Here is a 21,155-nt window from a genome sequence, read left to right on the forward strand (position 1 = left end):
TGTGTGTGTGTGTCTGTGTGTGTGTGTGTGTGTGTGTGTGCATTGGGCTCACCAAACGGAAGGAGCGCAGCACAGACAGGCCCTGAACATCGGCCAGACCCAGCTCCACCAGACTCATGGTCACGATGATGCTGTCGAAGATGTTCCAGCCCACCTGGAAGTAATAGTACGGATCCATGCCGAGGAGCTTGAAGACCATCTCAGCCGTGAAGATCCCAGTGAAGACCTACACACACAATCAGAGAGATAGAGAGTGTGTGGAATAGATGTCGAGATGCAACTTTGATTAATGTAATGTACTGCATTACAATAATCTGCATGTAGCCAGTCAGTAGAGTGTGCAGAACTACAGGTGGTGTTTAAGGACAAATAGAACATAAAATGTGTGTGTTTTTTATTTCGCTTGCCAGGTTCTGTCAGCGTGTGTCCACGTCCTACTCAGAAGCATATACTAAACAGGGTTAAACGTTAATTTGCTGGTCAGATGTGTGTTTGTGCTTGTGCTTGTGTGTGTGTGTGTTTGTGTGTGTGTGTGTGTTTGTATGTGTGTGTGTGTGTGTGTGTGTGTGTGTTTGTATGTGTGTGTGTGTGTGTGTTTGTGCTTGTGCTTGTGTGTGTGTGTGTTTGTGTGTGTGCTTGTGTGTGTGTGTGAGTGTGTGTGGGTGTATGTATGTCTTTATTTTTTTATTTTGTCTTACCAGATTCCCCACTGTCAGCATGTTATCAAACTCCGGGGTCATAGGGTAGTGTTCCATGGCCATGAAGACGGTGTTGAGGACGATGCAGATGGTGATGCCCAGGTCCACAAAGGGGTCCATCACAACGAAGTACACCCACTTCTTGAACCACACGTAGGGTGGGCAGCAGTTCCACTTCAGGAAGATGTCTGAACACTTGTACCAGCAGGGGGGACACGGCCTCTGAAGTTCTTCAAGATCTGTCAACGTTTAAAAGAGGTTTGACCATATGCTTATTGTTTATTACAAAACACAATCTTTTTTTTCTTAGAGTAGATTGTCCTTTAATTGTATTGGAAGTTGACGTTTTAACTGGATGTAACCTGTGCTGTGTAACAGTACAGTCATGCACCAGACTCAACCTTGCAGCATAGGAGACAAGAGTGCTAGCAACAAAGCTAAACCCCAATCAGAGTTGACTGCTAGCACATCTCTTAGGCTCTATCTGCTGGCTATGGCATGAGGACATTCACTATACCTAAACCGGTACCACTTTACAATAAGGCTCCATTATAAATGGTTTATAAATAGGTTATTAGTTTGGTTGTAAAGCCTTTGTAAGTCATTTATAAGCCCTTATAAATGAGTTATAAACACAGGTTTTATACATCGATGCCGGCTCACTATTTGGGAAGATCCCCATCTTGGCCAATTGCACACTCCCTACCATTCTTGTATCTGTTACTAGAGATTAAACCCTGGGGGGGGGGGGGGGGGGGGGGGGGGGGATAGATAGATAGATAGGTACCATCCATGGCGTTGCTTGCTGTTGTCATTGCACTGACAGCACTTGCTTTTCTCTCCTGAGCACCTGGGACCTGCAGGTAGTCCATGCTTCCATTGGACTTTTCAACGCCCCCTTTAAACTGTATGTAGAGAAGAGCAAGCAGTTGGCTAGTCATGCGTATGAACACTTTTATTCAAGCCTGGTCATGTGCTACAATTTCTGTTTTGTTTAGTCTTCTTCTATTTTTCATGTTCATGAACTTATGAGTGAGATTGCATAAAGTTTTGAGTGTCCCCATGTCTGATGACTGCAGGGGCCGTATTACTCATTTTCACATTAAACTTTTCAACAAAATATTTCCATACAACTGTATGCATAACCCTTAATCTTATACCATGGGAAATGTAGTGAATGGCCTCATTAACACATAAGAATTCTACACTCTATGGCCGATTGCTAATTATAAGGCAAAGACCAATGCAGCAGAATTTGGGTTTTGGCTGATTGCTCCAGGAAAAACAAGGTTGTCTCACCTCCTCTTCCTTGCCAAGGCTTCGACCGCCATCACTGTGCTCATCCTCTGTCCCTTCATCTTGTTTTTCCGACAGGGACAACTTGCTGCCGGCTATTCTCTCTTGCCTCTGTCATTGAAGCAAATTTAGTCAGTTTGGTTAAAATGGTCAGTTTACCATTAACATTCTAAGGTTCTTCGAAGACAAGCCAAATAACCCCTACTGTAGGTGTTGGAGTGTATCTCACTACTGTAGGTGTTGGAGTGTATCTCACTACTGTAGGTGTTGGAGTGTATCTCACTACTGTAGGTGTTGGAGTGTATCTCACTACTGTAGGTGTTGGAGTGTATCTCACTACTGTAGGTGTTGGAGTGTATCAGACCCCTACTGTAGGTGTTGGAGTGTATCTCACTACTGTAGGTGTTGGAGTGTATCAGACCCCTACTGTAGGTGTTGGAGTGTATCTCACTACTGTAGGTGTTGGAGTGTATCTCACTACTGTAGGTGTTGGAGTGTATCTCACTACTGTAGGTGTTGGAGTGTATCAGACCCCTACTGTAGGTGTTGGAGTGTATCTCACTACTGTAGGTGTTGGAGTGTATCTCACTACTGTAGGTGTTGGAGTGTATCTCACTACTGTAGGTGTTGGAGTGTATCTCACTACTGTAGGTGTTGGAGTGTATCTCACTACTGTAGGTGTTGGAGTGTATCTCACTACTGTAGGTGTTGGAGTGTATCTCACTACTGTAGGTGTTGGAGTGTATCAGACCCCTACTGTAGGTGTTGGAGTGTATCTCACTACTGTAGGTGTTGGAGTGTATCAGACCCCTACTGTAAGTGTTGGAGTGTATCAGACCCCTACTGTAGGTGTTGGAGTGTAACTCACTACTGTAGGTGTTGGAGTGTATCTCACTACTGTAGGTGTTGGAGTGTATCAGACCCCTACTGTAGGTGTTGGAGTGTAACTCACTACTGTAGGTGTTGGAGTGTATCAGACCCCTACTGTAGGTGTTGGAGTGTATCTCACTACTGTAGGTGTTGGAGTGTATCAGACCACTACTGTAGGTGTTGGAGTGTATCAGACCCCTACTGTAGGTGTTGGAGTGTATCTCACTACTGTAGGTGTTGGAGTGTATCTCACTACTGTAGGTGTTGGAGTGTATCAGACCCCTACTGTAGGTGTTGGAGTGTATCTCACTACTGTAGGTGTTGGAGTGTATCTCACTACTGTAGGTGTTGGAGTGTATCAGACCCCTACTGTAGGTGTTGGAGTGTATCTCACTACTGTAGGTGTTGGAGTGTATCTCACTACTGTAGGTGTTGGAGTGTATCAGACCACTACTGTAGGTGTTGGAGTGTATCTCACTACTGTAGGTGTTGGAGTGTATCTCACTACTGTAGGTGTTGGAGTGTATCAGACCCCTACTGTAGGTGTTGGAGTGTATCTCACTACTGTAGGTGTTGGAGTGTATCTCACTACTGTAGGTGTTGGAGTGTATCAGACCACTACTGTAGGTGTTGGAGTGTATCAGACCCCTACTGTAGGTGTTGGAGTGTATCTCCCCCGCAAACAGGGAACGTCCCCAGGACGTTAACAGGACATTCGCAAGGTCCCCAATCGTCCCCAATTGGTCCCCGCCACAACGTTCGCTAGAGGACGTTACCAGAACGTTTTTGACGTTCGTAGCAAGTCTACGTTTGGTCCTTCTGTGACGTTCGCATGAGTCTTAAATCGGACTTTTAGGGAACCTTATAAATTGGTCTGTCAGCACACCTCCCCAGGACGTCATTTAAAAACGTCCCCATAACCTTTACCTGCAGGTCCTCTGCGTAACGTTCGCATGAGCCTTAAAACGGACTATTAAGGAACGTTATAATTTGGTCACTCAGCACACGTCCCCAGGACGTCATTTAAAAACGTCCCCATAACCTTTACCTGCAGGTCCTCTGCGTGACATTCGCATGAGCCTTAAAACGGACTATTAAGGAACGTTATAATTTGGTCACTTAGCACACGTCCCCAGGACGTCATTTAAAAACGTCCCGTAACCTTTACCTGCAGGTCCTCTGCGTGACGTTCGCATGAGCCTTAAAACGGACTATGAAGGAACGTTATAATTTGGTCACTCAGCACACGTCCCCAGGACGTCATTTAAAAACGTCCCGTAACCTTAACCTGCAGGTCCTCTGCGTGACATTCGCATGAGCCTTAAAACGGACTATTAAGGAACGTTATAATTTGGTCACTTAGCACACGTCCCCAGGACGTCATTTAAAAACGTCCCGTAACCTTTACCTGCAGGTCCTCTGCGTGACATTCGCATGAGCCTTAAAACGGACTATTAAGGAACGTTATAATTTGGTCACTTAGCACACGTCCCCAGGACGTCATTTAAAAACGTCCCGTAACCTTTACCTGCAGGTCCTCTGCGTGACGTTCGCATGAGCCTTAAAACGGACTATTAAGGAACGTTATAATTTAGTCACTCAGCACACGTCCCCAGGACGTCATTTAAAAACGTCCCGTAACCTTTACCTGCAGGTCCTCTGCGTGACGTTCGCATGAGCCTTAAATCGGACTTTTAGGGAACGTTCTTATTTTGTCCTCTGATGGTCCTCTCTGAACCAGAAGTTCCGCTAGAGAAAAATGATTTTCATTTGCCCGACATTTTAATGATAAGCCGGCCAAATATCTAGCCTATTTCTGCTTCTAAATTAGCCCATTGAAGAAAACTGACGGCCTGCATAGCTTAAATAATAACATAATCAGGTAGTTTAGAATGCAACATGTTTATTTTCCTAAGTTTACAATGGGAAACAAAAACATTTATGTCTGATGCGCGTCAATAAGTGGCCTTTAAGCGCAACCTGCTGTGGCGTTAAAATGAGCGCCGCAACATGGTCATTGCTCTGTTCAATGAGAGCAGAGATTCTTAAATTATTCGACCCTCTTGTGAATCATTTGCACATTTTACTGTGACTATCAATTACCTCGCACCTGAGCCAAGAGAACTTGTCACTCCATAACGACATAAACTCCCGACATTTCAGCTTTTTCTTTGGTGATGCTGTTCGAACATCTAGGGCTTCAGGTATTCAGTGTTTGGAAAGTTCACTTTCTACATGAACTTGCTCAGTTCATTGTTGATAATTCATAATTTTGAACTAAGTTCACAGCTCCAATTTTCAATATGAGGCGAGTGCTATAATTTTTCAAAATCTCTGTCTGCAATACCGCTCTCGGCTCTTCCGCGCGCTCACGCACGGTAATAAAAGTAAACGCGCAACACTGCAGGTATTACAGGTTCATCCTCGTCAGAAGGTTTACCCTCATCAGATGTTTTTGGCCTCTGAAAAAAAGCTTTTAAGGCTAGTCTGCTTGGCCATGTTGGATCCTTCTCACTCAGTTCGCTCCTCGTTTGAAACCGAGGGTTTGCGCTTTAAAATGCAGCATATGCGTGTTGTTAAATAACTTTCTAACGGCAGATTAGCCTGTTCCTTTTAAACATAATAAGGGCAGTGCACGTTTGCTTTATAGGCCTTAATATTAGGATTGTTGTCAAAATTGTGTTTGCGAGACGGGATTTTTAAAGAAATTCCAATCAGACAATTTGACCGGTGAGCTCTTCGTTCTGTTGCACCATCTTTGAAGGCCTGTGGAAAGCTCAATATGTTAAAGCTAGACACTTGGTCACCTTCCTATGTATGCATTGTATTGGAATCGTGCAGACATTACATTTATAGCACAGATCAGTACAGAAGCATTCATATTTATTTTATTTCATCATTCTTAGTTTGGCTAGTTATTCTGCCTCCCTGCCCGCACGTCCGTGATGTGCCATGGATGTTAATTAAAAAAGGAATCATTACGGAAAACCCTCAATGCGTAGTGACTGAGATTGCTACAATATGCTTTTCCTCAAACCCTCGGAAAAAAAAGACTAAGTTTGTTGGCTGTCTCACACTGTGATAAACCTGTTAAAGTGGCACTATAGTAATCAGACAGTGTTAGGACAGTAGGTAGCGATCTCGTTTAGTAATAGGAAGGTGTACGGTTCAATTCCCATGCCCGCAATCAAGTTTGTAATCGTGTGTGTCTGTGTCTATGCATATCATATGAAATGTGTAATATAAATGAACTTGTGTGTGTGTGCGCACTGTAAGCAAAATGACGGCTCCGCGATCTATTATTATTTTATTTTCTTCATTTAGCTCAGCAAAAACGGTCGTGCCTGCTACGTCCGCGGTGCATCCTTGAATAACGTACCCAGGACGTCTCAAATAGGTTTTCTAGATGTCACCACAAAGCCCTCAGGACGTTCTTGCAACTTCCTGCAGAACGTCCCCAGGACCTATAGAAACACGTTCCCCAGACGTAACCACAATGCCCTCGGGAGGTGCTTGCAACGTCCTGCATAACGTCCCCAGGACCTATAGAAAACGTTTCCCAGTTGTCACCGCAACGTCCTCGGGACGGTCTTGGAACGTCGTGCAAAACGTCCTAAAGTTGTCACGGGAACCATACACATTTACGTTTTTAGAACGTTCAGAGAGACCATTACGGGACGTCTAGGGGACGTCATTTTGCTTACAGGGTCACTACTGTAGGTGTTGGAGTGTATCTCACTACTGTAGGTGTTGGAGTGTATCAGACCCCTACTGTAGGTGTTGGAGTGTATTTCACTACTGTAGGTGTTGGAGTGTATCTCACTACTGTAGGTGTTGGAGTGTATCAGACCCCTACTGTAGGTGTTGGAGTATATCAGACCCCTACTGTAGGTGTTGGAGTGTATCAGACCCCTACTGTAGGTGTTGGAGTGTATCAGACCCCTACTGTAGGTGTTGGAGTGTATCTCAGACCACTGACCTCAGCTTCATTCTTCTTCATCTGTTCCAGGATCAGGGCGTACTCCGCTTCTTTGTCTTTGGCCTCAGCGATGGTGGATTCATTCTGTTCGGCGTACGCCATGGCAACCACGGCCAGAATGAGGTTGATGAGGTAGAAAGAGCCGAGGAAGATCATGATCACGAAGAAGATCATGTACGTCTTGCCAGCCGCACGGAGTGTCTGAAGATCAATTCGAATTGAAGAAGCAGTAAGGACTTTTGGTCTAAACCTCCTTTTGCAATTATATTGGGCAGCAGGTGAGAGCATATACTCTCTCTCCATCCCTCCTTTTCTCTCTCTCTCCATCCCTCCTTCCCTCTCTCTCTCCATCCCTCCTTTTCTCTCTCCAGCCCTCCTTCTTTCTCTCTGTCTCTCTCTCTCCCTTCTCTCCTCCTCTCCTCCTCTCTATTCCCCTCTTCTCCTCCTCCTCCTCTCTATCCCCCTCTTCTTCTCCACCTCTCCTCCCCTCCCCTCTATCTGCCCCCCCTGTGACACTAACCCTCTACTACCCCACTAGCCCATGTAAACGAACACATTTTACATTTTACACTGATGGCACACTGCACATTAGGAGCAATTAGGGGTTCAGTGTCTTGCTCAAGGACGCTTCGACAGGGAATTGAACTAGCAACCTTCTGATTAAATATACTGTAAATGAACATAGGCTTGTGTTTGCACTAACCAGCTGGAAGAGGTTCTCCCAGTAGTCCTGTGTCATCAGACGGAAGAGAGCCAGGAAGGCCCAGCCGAACGAGTCGTAGTTTGTGTAGCCGTAGTTGGGGTTGTTTCCGGCCTTTAGGCACAAATATCCATCAGGACAGCCACTGCCAGCCGAGCGGAAGGGAAAATCACACCTCTTAGTAATGTAAATGCAGACAGCATACACAAACCATACAAACAAAAACTACAAACATTAAAAATCAATACACGAAAACATTCATATGAATCGCTACCAGTATGACTACCAGAGAAATCATAGTTCTGCAACCCAAATCTTTAGCCAGGGTGCAAATACATATCATATCCTGCTTCTGTTTAGCTCCTGAACCATATTTGTATGCTTGTTTGCCCATACGTCTTTGCCTGAACAGAGGGCAGAGGACTATCTGACATTGGTTTCACCCCCTGGATAATGTAAACTTCCACTGAGGCAAAATTGTTAATAATAGTTGTTGCATATATTGTATATAAGTATATATATATATATATATATATATATATATATATATATATATATATATATATATTCTGTTATACTGTGTGCTGTTGTTGTATATATTGTATGTAAGTATATATATATATATATATATATATATATATATATATATATATATATATATATATATTCTGTTATACTGTGTGCTGTTGTTGTATATATTGTATGTAAGTATATATATATATATATATATATATATATATATATTATGGCATGCCGTTCAGGAAATTAACATTTGAATATATATATACAAAAGTCTGAATATATATACAAAAGTCTGAATATATATACAAAACTCTGAATATATATACAAAAGTCTGGATATATATATACAAAAGTCTGAATATATATACAAAACTCTGAATATATATACAGAAGTCTGAATATATATACAAAAGTCTGAATATATATACAAAACTCTGAATATATATATACAAAAGTCTGAATATATATACAAAACTCTGAATATATATACAAAAGTCTGAATATATATACAAAACGAAGTCTGAATATATATATACAAAACAAAGTCTGAATATATATACAAAACTAAGTCTGAATATATATACAAAACTCTGAACTCTGAAGCGCTCAATCCGTCTTTGTCCGCCATATTGGATTGAGCGCTTCCTATTAAATCAATGGTACCAAAATGTTTGTGATTACGTATTTTCTGCTTCATGAAACTCTGTTTTTCTGTTATATTGTTCAATTTTGACATTGATTTCTCACTGGAAATGCAATAATAACACGTTTATTTTACACCGTTTGACTTCACGAAGGATATTTTTAGAGGCAGGTTCCCCATTGATTTGACTGGGGTCTTGTCAAAACCTTCGTAATTCCTTGTTTTCTGCTTCATGAAATACTGTTTTTCTGTTCATATGGTAGGGTGACCAGACGTGCTCTTTTTCGGACGTGTCCTCTTTTTCAGACCTAAAAAATGCGTCCGGCAGGGATTCCCAAATCGTCCGGGATTTTGCCTCGTCGGGTGCTTCACAAAATGTCATGTTTGCGAGTACGTAAGGATAGCCTATTTTCAGGAAACACACCCGCGACCGATGACTAGTTAAATTGTTTTGAAGTACCTTATGGTATTTATACCCTTGGAATGGCCAACCTATCTAGGTCATGGTGAGTATTATTTTGTAGAAGGGAAATGGTCAGTAGCAATCTATAACACAATTATATGCTTATCCTACATAAACTATGGAAACTATTAAAAAAAAAACTATTCAATTCAATGAATAATGTCTTATTTTCATTGGAATATGCAATGAGGATTTCTGGGTAATCATTTTTTGTCCAATGTCAAGTCCCTATTTGATCATGTGACGAGAGGATACGATGTAGGCTATCCCATTTAAACGTAAAAATGTCCTTCGCTAAGTCAAACGATGCAAAATGAACGTGTTATTATTATTGCATTTTTAGCGAGAAATCAATGTTTAATCAATTTTAGCCGTATAACAGAAAAAAAAGTATTTCATGAAGCAGAAAACAAGAAAGTACGAAGGTTTTGACAAGACCCCAGTCAAGTGAATGGAGAAATTGCCTCTAAAAATATCCTTGGTGAAGTCAAACGGTGTAAAATAAACGTGTTATTATTGCATTTCTAGTGAGAAATCAATGTCAAAATTGAACAATACAACAGAAATACAGTATTTCATAAAGCAGAAAATACGTAATTATAAACATTTTGGTACCATTGATTTAATAGGAAACGCTCAATCCAATATGGCGGACAAAGACGGATTGAGCGCTTCAGAGTTCAGAGTTTTGTATATATATTCAGACTTCGTTTTGTATATATATTCAGACTTTTGTATATATATTCAGAGTTTTGTATATATATTCAGACTTTTGTATATATATTCAGACTTTTGTATATATATATTCAGAGTTTTGTATATATATTCAGAGTTTTGTATATATATTCAGACTTTTGTATATATATTCAGAGTTTTGTATATATATTCAGACTTTTGTATATATATATCCAGTCTTTTGTATATATATTCAGAGTTTTGTATATATATTCAGACTTTTGTATATATATTCAGACTTTTGTATATATATATTCAAATGTTAATTTCCTGAACGGCATGCCATAATATATATATATATATATATATATATATATATATATATATATTCTGTTATACTGTGTGCTGTTGTTGTATATATTGTATATAAGTATCTATATATATATATTCTGCTATACTGTGTGCTGTTGTTGTGTATATTGTATGTCATAGTATGGGTATATATATTTATATAAGTACTTAAATCTATTCCATTTATTATCTATTATTTATATATATTTGTATGCTATTCCTACTGTTTTTAGATATGTAATATTGTTGTGTTATATGTTGTTGTTGTGTTATATGTTGTCCCTCGTCGCACCAACAGGAGAAGCAAATACAATGACAATAAAGGCTTTTCTATTCTATTCTATAATCAGAATCAGAATCAGAATCATGTTTATTGGCCAAGTGCATTTTCATATACAAGGAATTTGTTCTGGGTTTAGTAGCTCTCAATGTACTTAAACTGCAAATATACAGTATAACACAACAGTTTAGGATAAATTAAATAAATATAATATATAATATAATAATGAAATAAAATAATTTCATGAGAAGAATGAGAAGAAGCAGAGACACTCACCCGGCGTCTGAGTGAGTGTGTGTGTGTGTGTGGGGAACAAGAAGAGAGAGACTCACCCTGCGTCTGAGGCATTCCCGCACAGCATCGGATCCAAACTACCCTCCAGGAAGTAATGGTTGTCTAGACGATTGGGGTTTGGAGATCAGAAGATCATTCAGGAAAATGTTTTACATTTTTTTAACATGTTAACACTGCACTGTTTCTGTTCTTTAATTAGCTTTTTTTTTAAATATAATTTTAAGTTGACAGGCTCCTGATATTACAGAAATTACACCCATAGGGGAGTCCAGGAACAAATCAAAATCCATCATGTTATTCCCTCAGTCATTTATTTAGTTTTATTTTATTCAGGAAGGCATTTCTGTCCTTGTGTTAAATCTAGCACCACTAAGTTTTCTATTATGCTTATGTTAACTCATTTATTTTATTGTATTATTATAGTTAGTTTCTAATATGTAGGCACTCTTAGATTCTTTTAAATGAAAAGTGTGTTAAAAAATAAAAAGAATTATTATTATTATTATTATTTATGGATGGTGAGTGGATACCTCGGTTATCGATGTATGCCGTGAAGTCAAAGGTGCTGTTTGTGGTGTTGTCTGGGGTGGAGGTGTACGTCTCCAGCGTGAAGTTGGACTGCGGTGGCCAGATGACACACTTCTGCCGCAGGTTACCCATGAAGAGCTGCAGGCCCACCAGGGCGAAGACAGCCAGACAGAAGACGGTGAGGATCATCACGTCACGGAGCTTCTTCACCGACTGGATCAGGGCACCCACGATGGTTTTCAGACCTGGCACCAAGATTTCAAAGGTTGTTTTCAGAGCAAGGTTTTTGCATTCGATTTTAAAAGGGGTTGGGAACATACAGTCGAACAAGAGATTGTTATAGAATGAATACCTATGGTGTACATCTACCTCAAACAGAGACACATCGGTGTATTGGCATATTGGTGTGGTAATCAATGATTTGGCATTAACATAGCACATTCTGAATCCGATAAAGCACCTATGTAACGTACATATGCTTAGATACTTCCTATGGGGTTGCGACATTGTTTATTTTTAACTATTTGTGGACAAACAAATCTTAAGTTGATTCAGTTAGCACATACCAGGAATTGTTAGCACATACCAGGAATTACAGTGATAGTTTTCAGGGCACGGAGAACTCGGAATGTCCTAAGAGCAGACACATTGCCCAGATCGACGAACTCGGTGACATACCTGTGGATACACACAGTGCAGACAAACAAGGTTCAGTGGAGTTACATATAACTTCTCCTCAACACACAGAAGCTTTTGCTGACAACAATACAAATGGATACAAAATGAGGTACCACTTTACAATAAGACTCCATTATAAATGGTTTATAAATTGTTGTAAACCTTTTGTAAGTAATTAATAAGCCCTTGTAAATGAGTTATAAACACTGTTTTTATACATTGATGCGGGCTTACTATTTGGGAAGATCCCCATCCTGGCATCCCACTGTCTACACCGTCACGTTTAACCACAGATACCACAGGTTATGTGTGGGGATTACTCTTAAAGGCTTTGTGGTAGTATTGGATCATCTGAGGCCTATAAACCCCCGCAGTCCACCACTTAACTTATTATAAATCAAACAAACTAAACCTACAGTCCATTAAACGACACAATTAACAGACATGAAGTGATCCGTGACTACATGTGTGAATATGTGTGTGCGTGTGTGCGTGTGTGTGTGTGTGTGTGTGCGTGTGTGTGCGTGTGTGTGTGTGTGTGAGTGTGTGTGTGGGTGTGTGTGTGTGTCTGTGTGTGTGTGTGTGTGTGTGTGTGTGTTTGTGTGTGTGAGAGTGATCCATGACTACCTTCATCCACATTGACTACACTTCATCGTCATCTTACTGATGAAAAAACTGATGGATCGGGATCTGGTTCTTGAGTGGATCTAGTTCTGTTTTGCAGATGTCGATCTTTACCCATAAAGTGTCTCATTTTACTGAACACTTCTGAAGTTCATCGTGGTGTCTCTGTCTCTTTCATTCAAGGTCTCCGTTGAATGATACATTGATACACTGGCCACTTAAGCATTGATATGCAACACATGTATATCTTGAGAACTGAGATTAATATTAAAAAACGTTTCTAATAATAATCTAATTAGAATGCTAGTCATTTTATTGCCCGACCACATTGCTAAACAATTTCCCCCATGTATCATCACTTTTAATGGGCCAGATCCAAGACAGATATGTTCCATAAGCGTCTGTCTGAGTAGGTTCTTTTTGGAGAAGTCTTTGTCTACGTGGTTTCTCTGAGTTGTAACGACATCAGCAGCAAGGAACTACTAGCTAGCACTTTAGACTCTAATGAGGAGGGGAGCCAGAGCTAGTCAGACTGGACTCTAATGAGGAGGGGAGCCAGAGCTAGGCAGACTGGACTCTAATGAGGAGGGGAGCCAGAGCTAGGCAGACTGGACTCTAATGAGGAGGGGAGCCAGAGCTAGGCAGACTGGACTCTAATGAGGAGGGGAGCCAGAGCTAGGCAGACTGGACTCTAATGAGGAGGGGAGCCAGAGCTAGGCAGACTGGACTCTAATGAGGAGGGGAGCCAGAGCTAGGCAGACTAGACTCTAATGAGGAGGGGAGCCAGAGCTAGGCAGACTGGACTCTAATGAGGAGGGGAGCCAGAGCTAGGCAGACTGGACTCTAATGAGGAGGGGAGCCAGAGCTAGGCAGACTGGACTCTAATGAGGAGGGGAGCCAGAGCTAGGCAGACTGGACTCTAATGAGGAGGGGAGCCAGAGCTAGGCAGACTGGACTCTAATGAGGAGGGGAGCCAGAGCTAGGCAGACTGGACTCTAATGAGGAGGGGAGCCAGAGCTAGGCAGACTGGCTGGAGAGAAGGGGAGCCAGAGCTAGGCAGACTGGACTCTAATGAGGAGGGGAGCCAGAGCTAGGCAGACTGGACTCTAATGAGGAGGGGAGCCAGAGCTGGGCAGACTGGCTGGAGAGAAGGGGAGCCAGAGCTAGGCAGACTGGATGGAGAGAGGATCTAAATATAGAACCAATCCATGACCCCACTTCACATGGGGCAAAACCTTTTCATTTGGCAAGCAGTCATTGTTGGGATGGGGGGGCGGCAGTGGATGGGTGAAGATGGCAGTCATAGGGGGCAACTTCACTTAGTTTTAATGTCACCTAGCAAGGCACTGAATAGGTCACTGATAGACAGACACACACACATGTGCGCACACACACAGACACACACACACACACACACACACACACACATACACACACACACTCAGACACAAACACATACATTGCATCCATTCGGTTACGTGAATGGCCACCTTGTCCTCCTCTGTACTCACGCCATGCTGATGACCATAAAATCAAGCCAGTTCCATGGGTCGCGAAGGAATGTGAAATCTCCAATACAGAATCCTCTGGCTAGCACTTTCATAGTTGCTTCAAATGTATAGATACCAGTAAAAACATACCTGCGAGACAAAACATTTGTGTATTAATTTATAGGTCATTCGGACGGGTCATGTTGTACCTGTGTTCTCCCCTGTAAGGAAGGACAAGCCAAGTCAACTTTTTGTAGGAAAGCTCAGTAGCTGTTGTCTGGGAATTCCCCGGCCCTTCACTGCATTTCATTTGCTCAGTTAGTCTGGCGAAGTACTAAATGGAGGTCCACTTCAGTCACGTAATTGGACACGCCTTTAACCAATCAGACCAACGATACTATACAACGATACAACGATCGGTAATAAAGCAAACACATATTTTTTCTGTATGAATTGTTCCAGAGCAGGTTTCTGTTCTATTTTCAAAGAAAACTTGCCTTTGAAATCATCCAAGACAGCCGCGAGAGCAGTATATAGTTTTACTGTGCTTCTGTCTTTGCTTTCGCTTTTGTTACGTAGACGTGGTTATTTTAAATCCGCCAATGGCGCGCCAGGTAGCCAAAAGCCAGTTTGTGATTGGTCCCAGGGATCCTGAGAATGCTGAAATTAACTTCTGTACAAATGTTTGCCAGACCCACTTCTCAGGCAAAATCAAATTGGCCGGAAAAAGAGGGGCGGGACTTCCCAGACAACAGTAGCTGTTCAAAAGGGAGAGAAGACTCTTAAGTGGCTGTGGTTGGTGCAAAGGATTAAAGCTCAAACTTACTCCATAATTTTATTCCAAGCTGGAGGGTCGCTCATCGTCATGAACACGCAGTTGGCCAGAATAGTGACCATGATGAACATGCTGAACAATTTACACCAGAGTTAAGGAACAGAGCGAGGCTGTGTGTGTGTGTGCGTGTGTGTGTGTGTGTGTGTGTGTGTGTGTGTGTGTGTGTGTGTGTGTGTGTGTGTGTGTGTGTGTGTGTGTGTGTGTGTGTGAGAGAGTTAAGGAACAGAGCGAGGCTGTGTGGGTTTTACTGTCCAGTTCAGACTTACATTTTGCACAGTTACGGGTACGACTCAGTCATAAGTGTAACAAAAACTCAATTCTGTGCAATTAGACAACATTTGGAAGAAGAAGAACTATGTACTACATACGAGACAAATAATGTTATTCTTCCAATATCGAACAAAACTGGAGGTATTTATGTTTCTAGTTTTAACACTGACTTGTTGTAGAGTTAGTAAGGATATGAATGTATAAGAACTTTAATGGCTCCTCGTCTGACAATACTGAAGGGGCTCAGACAGTAGCAGGCCGGCTCAGCGTTGAACCTGAAGATGGTATTCCCTTTGTTGATGACGATAAAGGTCTGAAATGAAGAGAGAGAAAGAGGTATGATGTGGTTAATATAAGCGTTCATTATTCATGCATTCATGTTTGAGTGTACAATGTGATTTATGCACCTTAGGATGGAAAGCAGTAAGATGTTCATATGAGGTTTTTATCTTTGACTTTTCTAATCAGTGATCATGCCTATGCATAAAGAATATTTGATTTTTACTTTTATTTTATTCTGAAATCAAGTTTGAGGATTGACATTTATCGGTATGCACGCCCCCTGAGAATCAAATCCAAGGACTTCAGCGGTGCCATTATTCATACACACACACACACACACACACACACACACACACACACACACACACACACACAGACACACACACACACACACACACACACACACACACACACGCACACAAACATGCCCTTATGAACACACATACACACACACAGAAACACCCATGAAGTCAGCCATTCGGACCTTCTGAGCCTTGTAGTAGGGGTCCAGTTCCTCTAGGGGCGTGGCAATCAGCTCTGGGGGTGCGTCTCCGTAGATGAAGGGCACGGCCTTCCCTGCCTCGAGGTCACTGGAGGGTTTGGGGCCGTTATCCTCGTCCTCCTCCTCAGTAGTGCCGGCGTTGGCGTTCAGCTCCTTGATGCGCGCCTTCTCAGCCGCCTCCTCCTCCATGCGGCGCTCGATGCCCGCCAGCGACTCCCGCGTGAAGCGGCGGAACACGTCGGTGCCATCAGTCGGGAGGAGCAGGCCGGCCATCTTTGCATTCTGCTCCACGAGAGATGCCACCACACTGGGCTCTCTCAGCAAGGCCCTGCAGGAAGAGGAGGGGGCGGGGTCAAGGTCAGGGTGTTGGGTGTTGGGGTGGATGGGGGTGTGTTGGGTGGTGGGGTGGGGAGGAATCAAACTTTGACTTCACTGCTAGTCAAACCAACATGAAGTCATTGGCTTTAGGGACTCTGTAGCTGTGGTATTAAAAAAGACTGTCTTCGCCTCTTTAATGAGGACAAATCAACAATATAATAAAACAGGCCTCCTCAGAAAGGCCACTGGAACAAGATGAAACATTCAATGGATGAGCGCTCAGATAGGCAGTCCAGAGCTAATGCAGAACTCATTACTATAATCAGTATTAGTGCACAAACCAGCAGAACTCATTACTATTATCAGTATTAGTGCACAAACCAGCAGAACTCATTACTATTATCAGTATTAGTGCACAAACCAGCAGAACTCATTACTATTATCAGTATTAGTGCACAAACCAGCAGAACTCATTACTATTATCAGTATTAGTGCACAAACCAGCAGAACTCATTACTATTATCAGTATTAGTGCACAAACCAGCAGAACTCATTACTATTATCAGTATTAGTGCACAAACCAGCAGAACTCATTACTATTATCAGTATTAGTGCACAAACCAGCAGAACAATGTCATTCACTAAGTGCACTTGGTTAAAGAAGTACAAACAAGAATTTCCCTCTGCTTAGTACAAACAGATAAATGAATTGAAAATGAACCTGTTATATGTTTGTATACCACATTGTTACCATCTATAACTTATTGCTTTAAAAAAAAAAAAAATGTATTTGTATTGTTTATTTATGTCAATTGTGATTGTGCATTCTATGTAAACATGCTTTGGCAACGTTGTATTGTATGCAGGCATGCCAATAAAGCCATTGAACTGAAAATGAAATGACATGAAGCACTTGGCTCATCTGCCTCAAGTCCTCAGGGAAGAGATGGGAGCAGAGACCCGGGATGACCACTCCAGAGGCCATGAGGGAGGTGTGTGTGTGTGTGTGTGTGTGTGTGTGTGTGTGTGTGTGTGTGTGTGTGTGTGTGTGTGTGTGTGTGTGTGTGTGTGTGTGTGTGTGTGCGTGTGTGTGTGTGTGTGCTTAAATTGGCATTTCAACTCCGAGGCAGAGAGAATGAGTCATGCTGACCCCTCTACCCCTCTTCCATCCTGCCAGCTACAAGGACGACTCATTCAAGTCAATGTAGAAGAAGAATGGGTTTATTATTGCAAGGAATGATTCAGTACTGGCATCAGAAAGTGTTTTATTCACATCCTGTGTGTTTATTAGAGGGTGGATTCCTTACCCGAGCCCAGCGGGACCACACGGTTGGGTACGGACAAAAATTAGAAATTACTAGGCAGCAAACATTTCATACTTATAAGGATGGGCCAACCTACTTAACCTACCTAAGTAATATTTTTAAGGAAAATATAGTGTAAAACTATATAACAATGATGACCTTACTGTGTTGGGCTACTTCCAATTTATTGCTGAGATTAATTGAATTTTCAGGTTGTAAATATTGACAAATGTATAATCTGGTAAGACTCCATTTTGATTTGAAATGCTGGGTTAGCTGGGACAAACGTCAGGTTAGCTGTGCATCAAAATACTTTGATGTGTCTTCCATGGTGGTTGTCAATTGGCTAAGTTACTCTTTGTAAGCTTATTACTGCTTAGCAATCTACTTAGTAGTTATAGTTATATATCAAGTGTTAGCAAATATGACTCAAACAAATGAAATAATTAAAACAAATGTTTTTTAAAAATTGAGTTTTACATGCGTTTTGGATGTACCAAGGCTGTTGCTGAACCATAGATCATGGTTAGACCATAGATGCATGGATGCAACTGCACTGCAAAAACTGCACTGAAGACTGCTGATGACATAGCATAATGTATGTGTGTGTGTATATGTGTGTGTGTGTGTGTGTGTGTGTGTTTTAAAACACCTATCGATCGATATAGCTTATATAAAACTGCATAAAAAATGCATTTTGACGGTAATTTACAAGGTGTCCACACATGTGGGATATTGCTAAACAGACAAGCTGTAACCATGGTAATCATGCTGTAACCATGGTAATTAAGCTGTAACCATGGTAATCAAGCTGTAACCATGGTAATCAAGCTGTAACCATTTTAATCATGCTGTAACCATGGTAATCAAGCTGTAACCATGGTAATCAAGCTGTAACCATGGTAATCATGCTGTAACCATGGTAATCATGCTGTAACCATGGTAATCATGCTTCCATGCACTGCGTTGAGCTCTGGACATAAAAAGGGTGGGCTCAGTTACTACTATCTCTGACTCTGTCTGGTCGGGTTCACACACAAATATGCAGTGTGAGCCGCACTCTAGTGTGCATGTACGCATGTGTATGTGTGTGTGTGTGTGTGTGTGTGTTTATGTCTCACAAAACCAGTCAGTTTCGATCCATCTGCCATTTAATCGGTCATTAAACCTCACTTCGCTGTTAAGTGTACACACTAAAAGAAAACAACCTCGCCGAACAAACATGATCGCAACATGAGTATACTTCCAGCATTGTGCCAGTGCTGCTCAGACATGTTGTCCGACAACGCAGCCCACCAAGGCCTGACAATGTCTCTCCAGGGTAGTGTGTCTCTGTGTGTGTGTGTGTGTGTGTGTGTGTGTGTGTGTGTGTGTGTGTGTGTGTTCGTGTGTGTGTGTGTGTGTGTGTGTGTGTGTCTCGCAGTAAATAAGCAACCCGAGCCCGAGTTCAAACAGATTGGGTCAAGTGCTGGGTCGAGGGGCACCAGCAGCGTCTGACACCTTTACAGTGAATATCACACACACACACACACACACACACACACACACACACACACACACACACACACACACACACACACACACACACACACACACACACACACACATAGACACACACACACACACACACACACACACACACACACACACACACACACACACACACACACACACACACACACACACACACACACAGTGAATATCACTGCCACACACACACACACACACACACACACACACACACACACAGTGAATATCACTGCCACACCACATGGGCTCCTGGTTTCACAGGGTCAGACGTGACTGTGGCACTTTCTGACAGGAGTTCTTGTGTGGGGGACAACTTGTTGACATTTTGGTATTGGATTGCTCTTAAACGGGCCACAAACAAGGCTGTCTCTCCCGGACAAAAAATGTGTCCAGAACTTGATGAAAGTCTGGCACTCAACAGTGTTTACCGTTAATCAGCATTGCAACTTTGTGATCCATCTTCACGGATCATTGGATTGGTTAGGAAGCAGTTCACACCAATCTAATCCTTCCCGCTTACATTGTGGCCTGATATGAATACTTTGTGTAAATCATTCCAGGCTAGATTGAGATCCTCTTATATGTAACTTCATTTAGCAGAATCTTTTGATCCAAGCGAGTTACAGTACAGTGACGATATACTTGTTCATTCGTATGCATCATAAATTATTCTTTTTAAGTAAGGGCTTTAAAGCAGCTGTTATAGACAAACAAAAAAACTAATAATGACCTACTAACATCCAGAGTCTGTATCAAAAATAAACTCCCAGGGTGGCAGAAATACAAGCGTCAAACAACAACTGTATAAATAACTAGAAAAAAAACAAGTTTCCTTGACTAACAAATGAGAACAGGCATGGCGGTCGGCCATTTCCAAAGCAGTAAGACAAGCTTATCTTTTCTCCCATTTTCAAACCTCATCCCGCCACATTAGAGCAGCGCCTTGTTTCCCAGTACTCTTGTTCCCTGGGTATCAACCTATGACCTTGGTGCTGTTAGTACCTTGCTTTACCCATTACTCTTTCATCACACACACACACACACACACACACACACACACACACACACACACACACACACACACACACACACACACACCTATGACCTTGGTGCTGTTAGTACCTTGCTTTACCCATTACTCTTTCATCAGGTATGACCATCCAAGTTGGCTAAGCTGTGCAAAGGAGAGAAGGAGAGCTATCTTGAAAAATCACCTTGTCTTTTGACACTCCTCATCAGCTCTCAACACCATTGCTGACACTGCAGGGCTGCGGTCAGACTGGTAGAATGTGTCAGTCAAGTATCTACACCCAAATTGCAGCTTTTTTCTACTATAAATACTCACATGCATGAACTCAATTAGTCACAATGTAATCTTCCTGAGGAACCAAATACCTTTTTTAACCCTATTACTATTTGGAGTTCAGAGTCTGAACCTGATGTTGAACTTTATTGACCTTTTCAGGAGCTTGGATGTTATGAGGAGCCAAATACCTTTTTAACCCTATAACTATTTGGAGTTCAGAGTCTGAACCTGAACCTGAACTCTATTGACCTTTTCAGGAGCTTGGATGCTATGAGTCAGCAACAGTAACACAGCCCGATGGGGAGTTTATGTCCAGCATTCCATTCCATCTGTGATTGCTTGTGGAGGTAATACATGCCAACTGCAATTACATTAGTAGCCATTGGTATTCCCGGGAGGAAGCATAGGGGATGGGAATGTTATGTTACAGGAAAGGGTATTACAGTGGATTAGGAGGCGTACGGGAAAGGAAAGACTTGAACTTGGAGAACAACAGAGAGATGTAGTGAGAAAGAGAACGAAGGAACGAGGAGAGGACAAGAGAATAAGATCAAAGTGCAGAGGAATGAGTAGATGAGTTGAACCCGAGCGGATAGACAGAGGGACTGTGAAACTAAATGGGATAAATGATAGCAAGATGAAAAGAGAAAGAGATATGAGGAGAGACGGATGGAAAGAGGAAAACAGATAGAGAGAGGGAGAGAGAGGATGGCGAGA

General features: G+C 42.0%; 1 protein-coding gene across 1 annotated transcript in view; it reads right to left on the reverse strand.

Moving 5' to 3' along the window:
- Window positions 1–21,155, reverse strand: part of LOC308379012 (sodium channel protein type 4 subunit alpha B-like) — a 63,548-nt gene that overhangs the window by 22,451 nt on the left and 19,942 nt on the right. Inside the window, exons 2-14 of the mRNA XM_080856053.1 lie at window positions 15,963–16,308; window positions 15,389–15,509; window positions 14,918–15,005; window positions 14,113–14,241; window positions 11,886–11,977; window positions 11,302–11,544; window positions 10,810–10,873; window positions 7,547–7,688; window positions 6,844–7,044; window positions 1,998–2,105; window positions 1,486–1,603; window positions 699–937; window positions 53–226 (exon numbers count right to left, since the gene is read on the reverse strand). Coding sequence (XP_080712179.1) covers window positions 53–226; window positions 699–937; window positions 1,486–1,603; window positions 1,998–2,105; window positions 6,844–7,044; window positions 7,547–7,688; window positions 10,810–10,873; window positions 11,302–11,544; window positions 11,886–11,977; window positions 14,113–14,241; window positions 14,918–15,005; window positions 15,389–15,509; window positions 15,963–16,253 — 2,010 coding nt within the window. The 5' untranslated portion in view covers window positions 16,254–16,308. The remainder of the gene's footprint in view (window positions 1–52; window positions 227–698; window positions 938–1,485; window positions 1,604–1,997; window positions 2,106–6,843; window positions 7,045–7,546; window positions 7,689–10,809; window positions 10,874–11,301; window positions 11,545–11,885; window positions 11,978–14,112; window positions 14,242–14,917; window positions 15,006–15,388; window positions 15,510–15,962; window positions 16,309–21,155) is intronic.

This window comes from Sprattus sprattus (assembly GCF_963457725.1).
Source record: "Sprattus sprattus genome assembly, chromosome: 18".
NCBI classification, from domain to species: domain Eukaryota; kingdom Metazoa; phylum Chordata; class Actinopteri; order Clupeiformes; family Clupeidae; genus Sprattus; species Sprattus sprattus.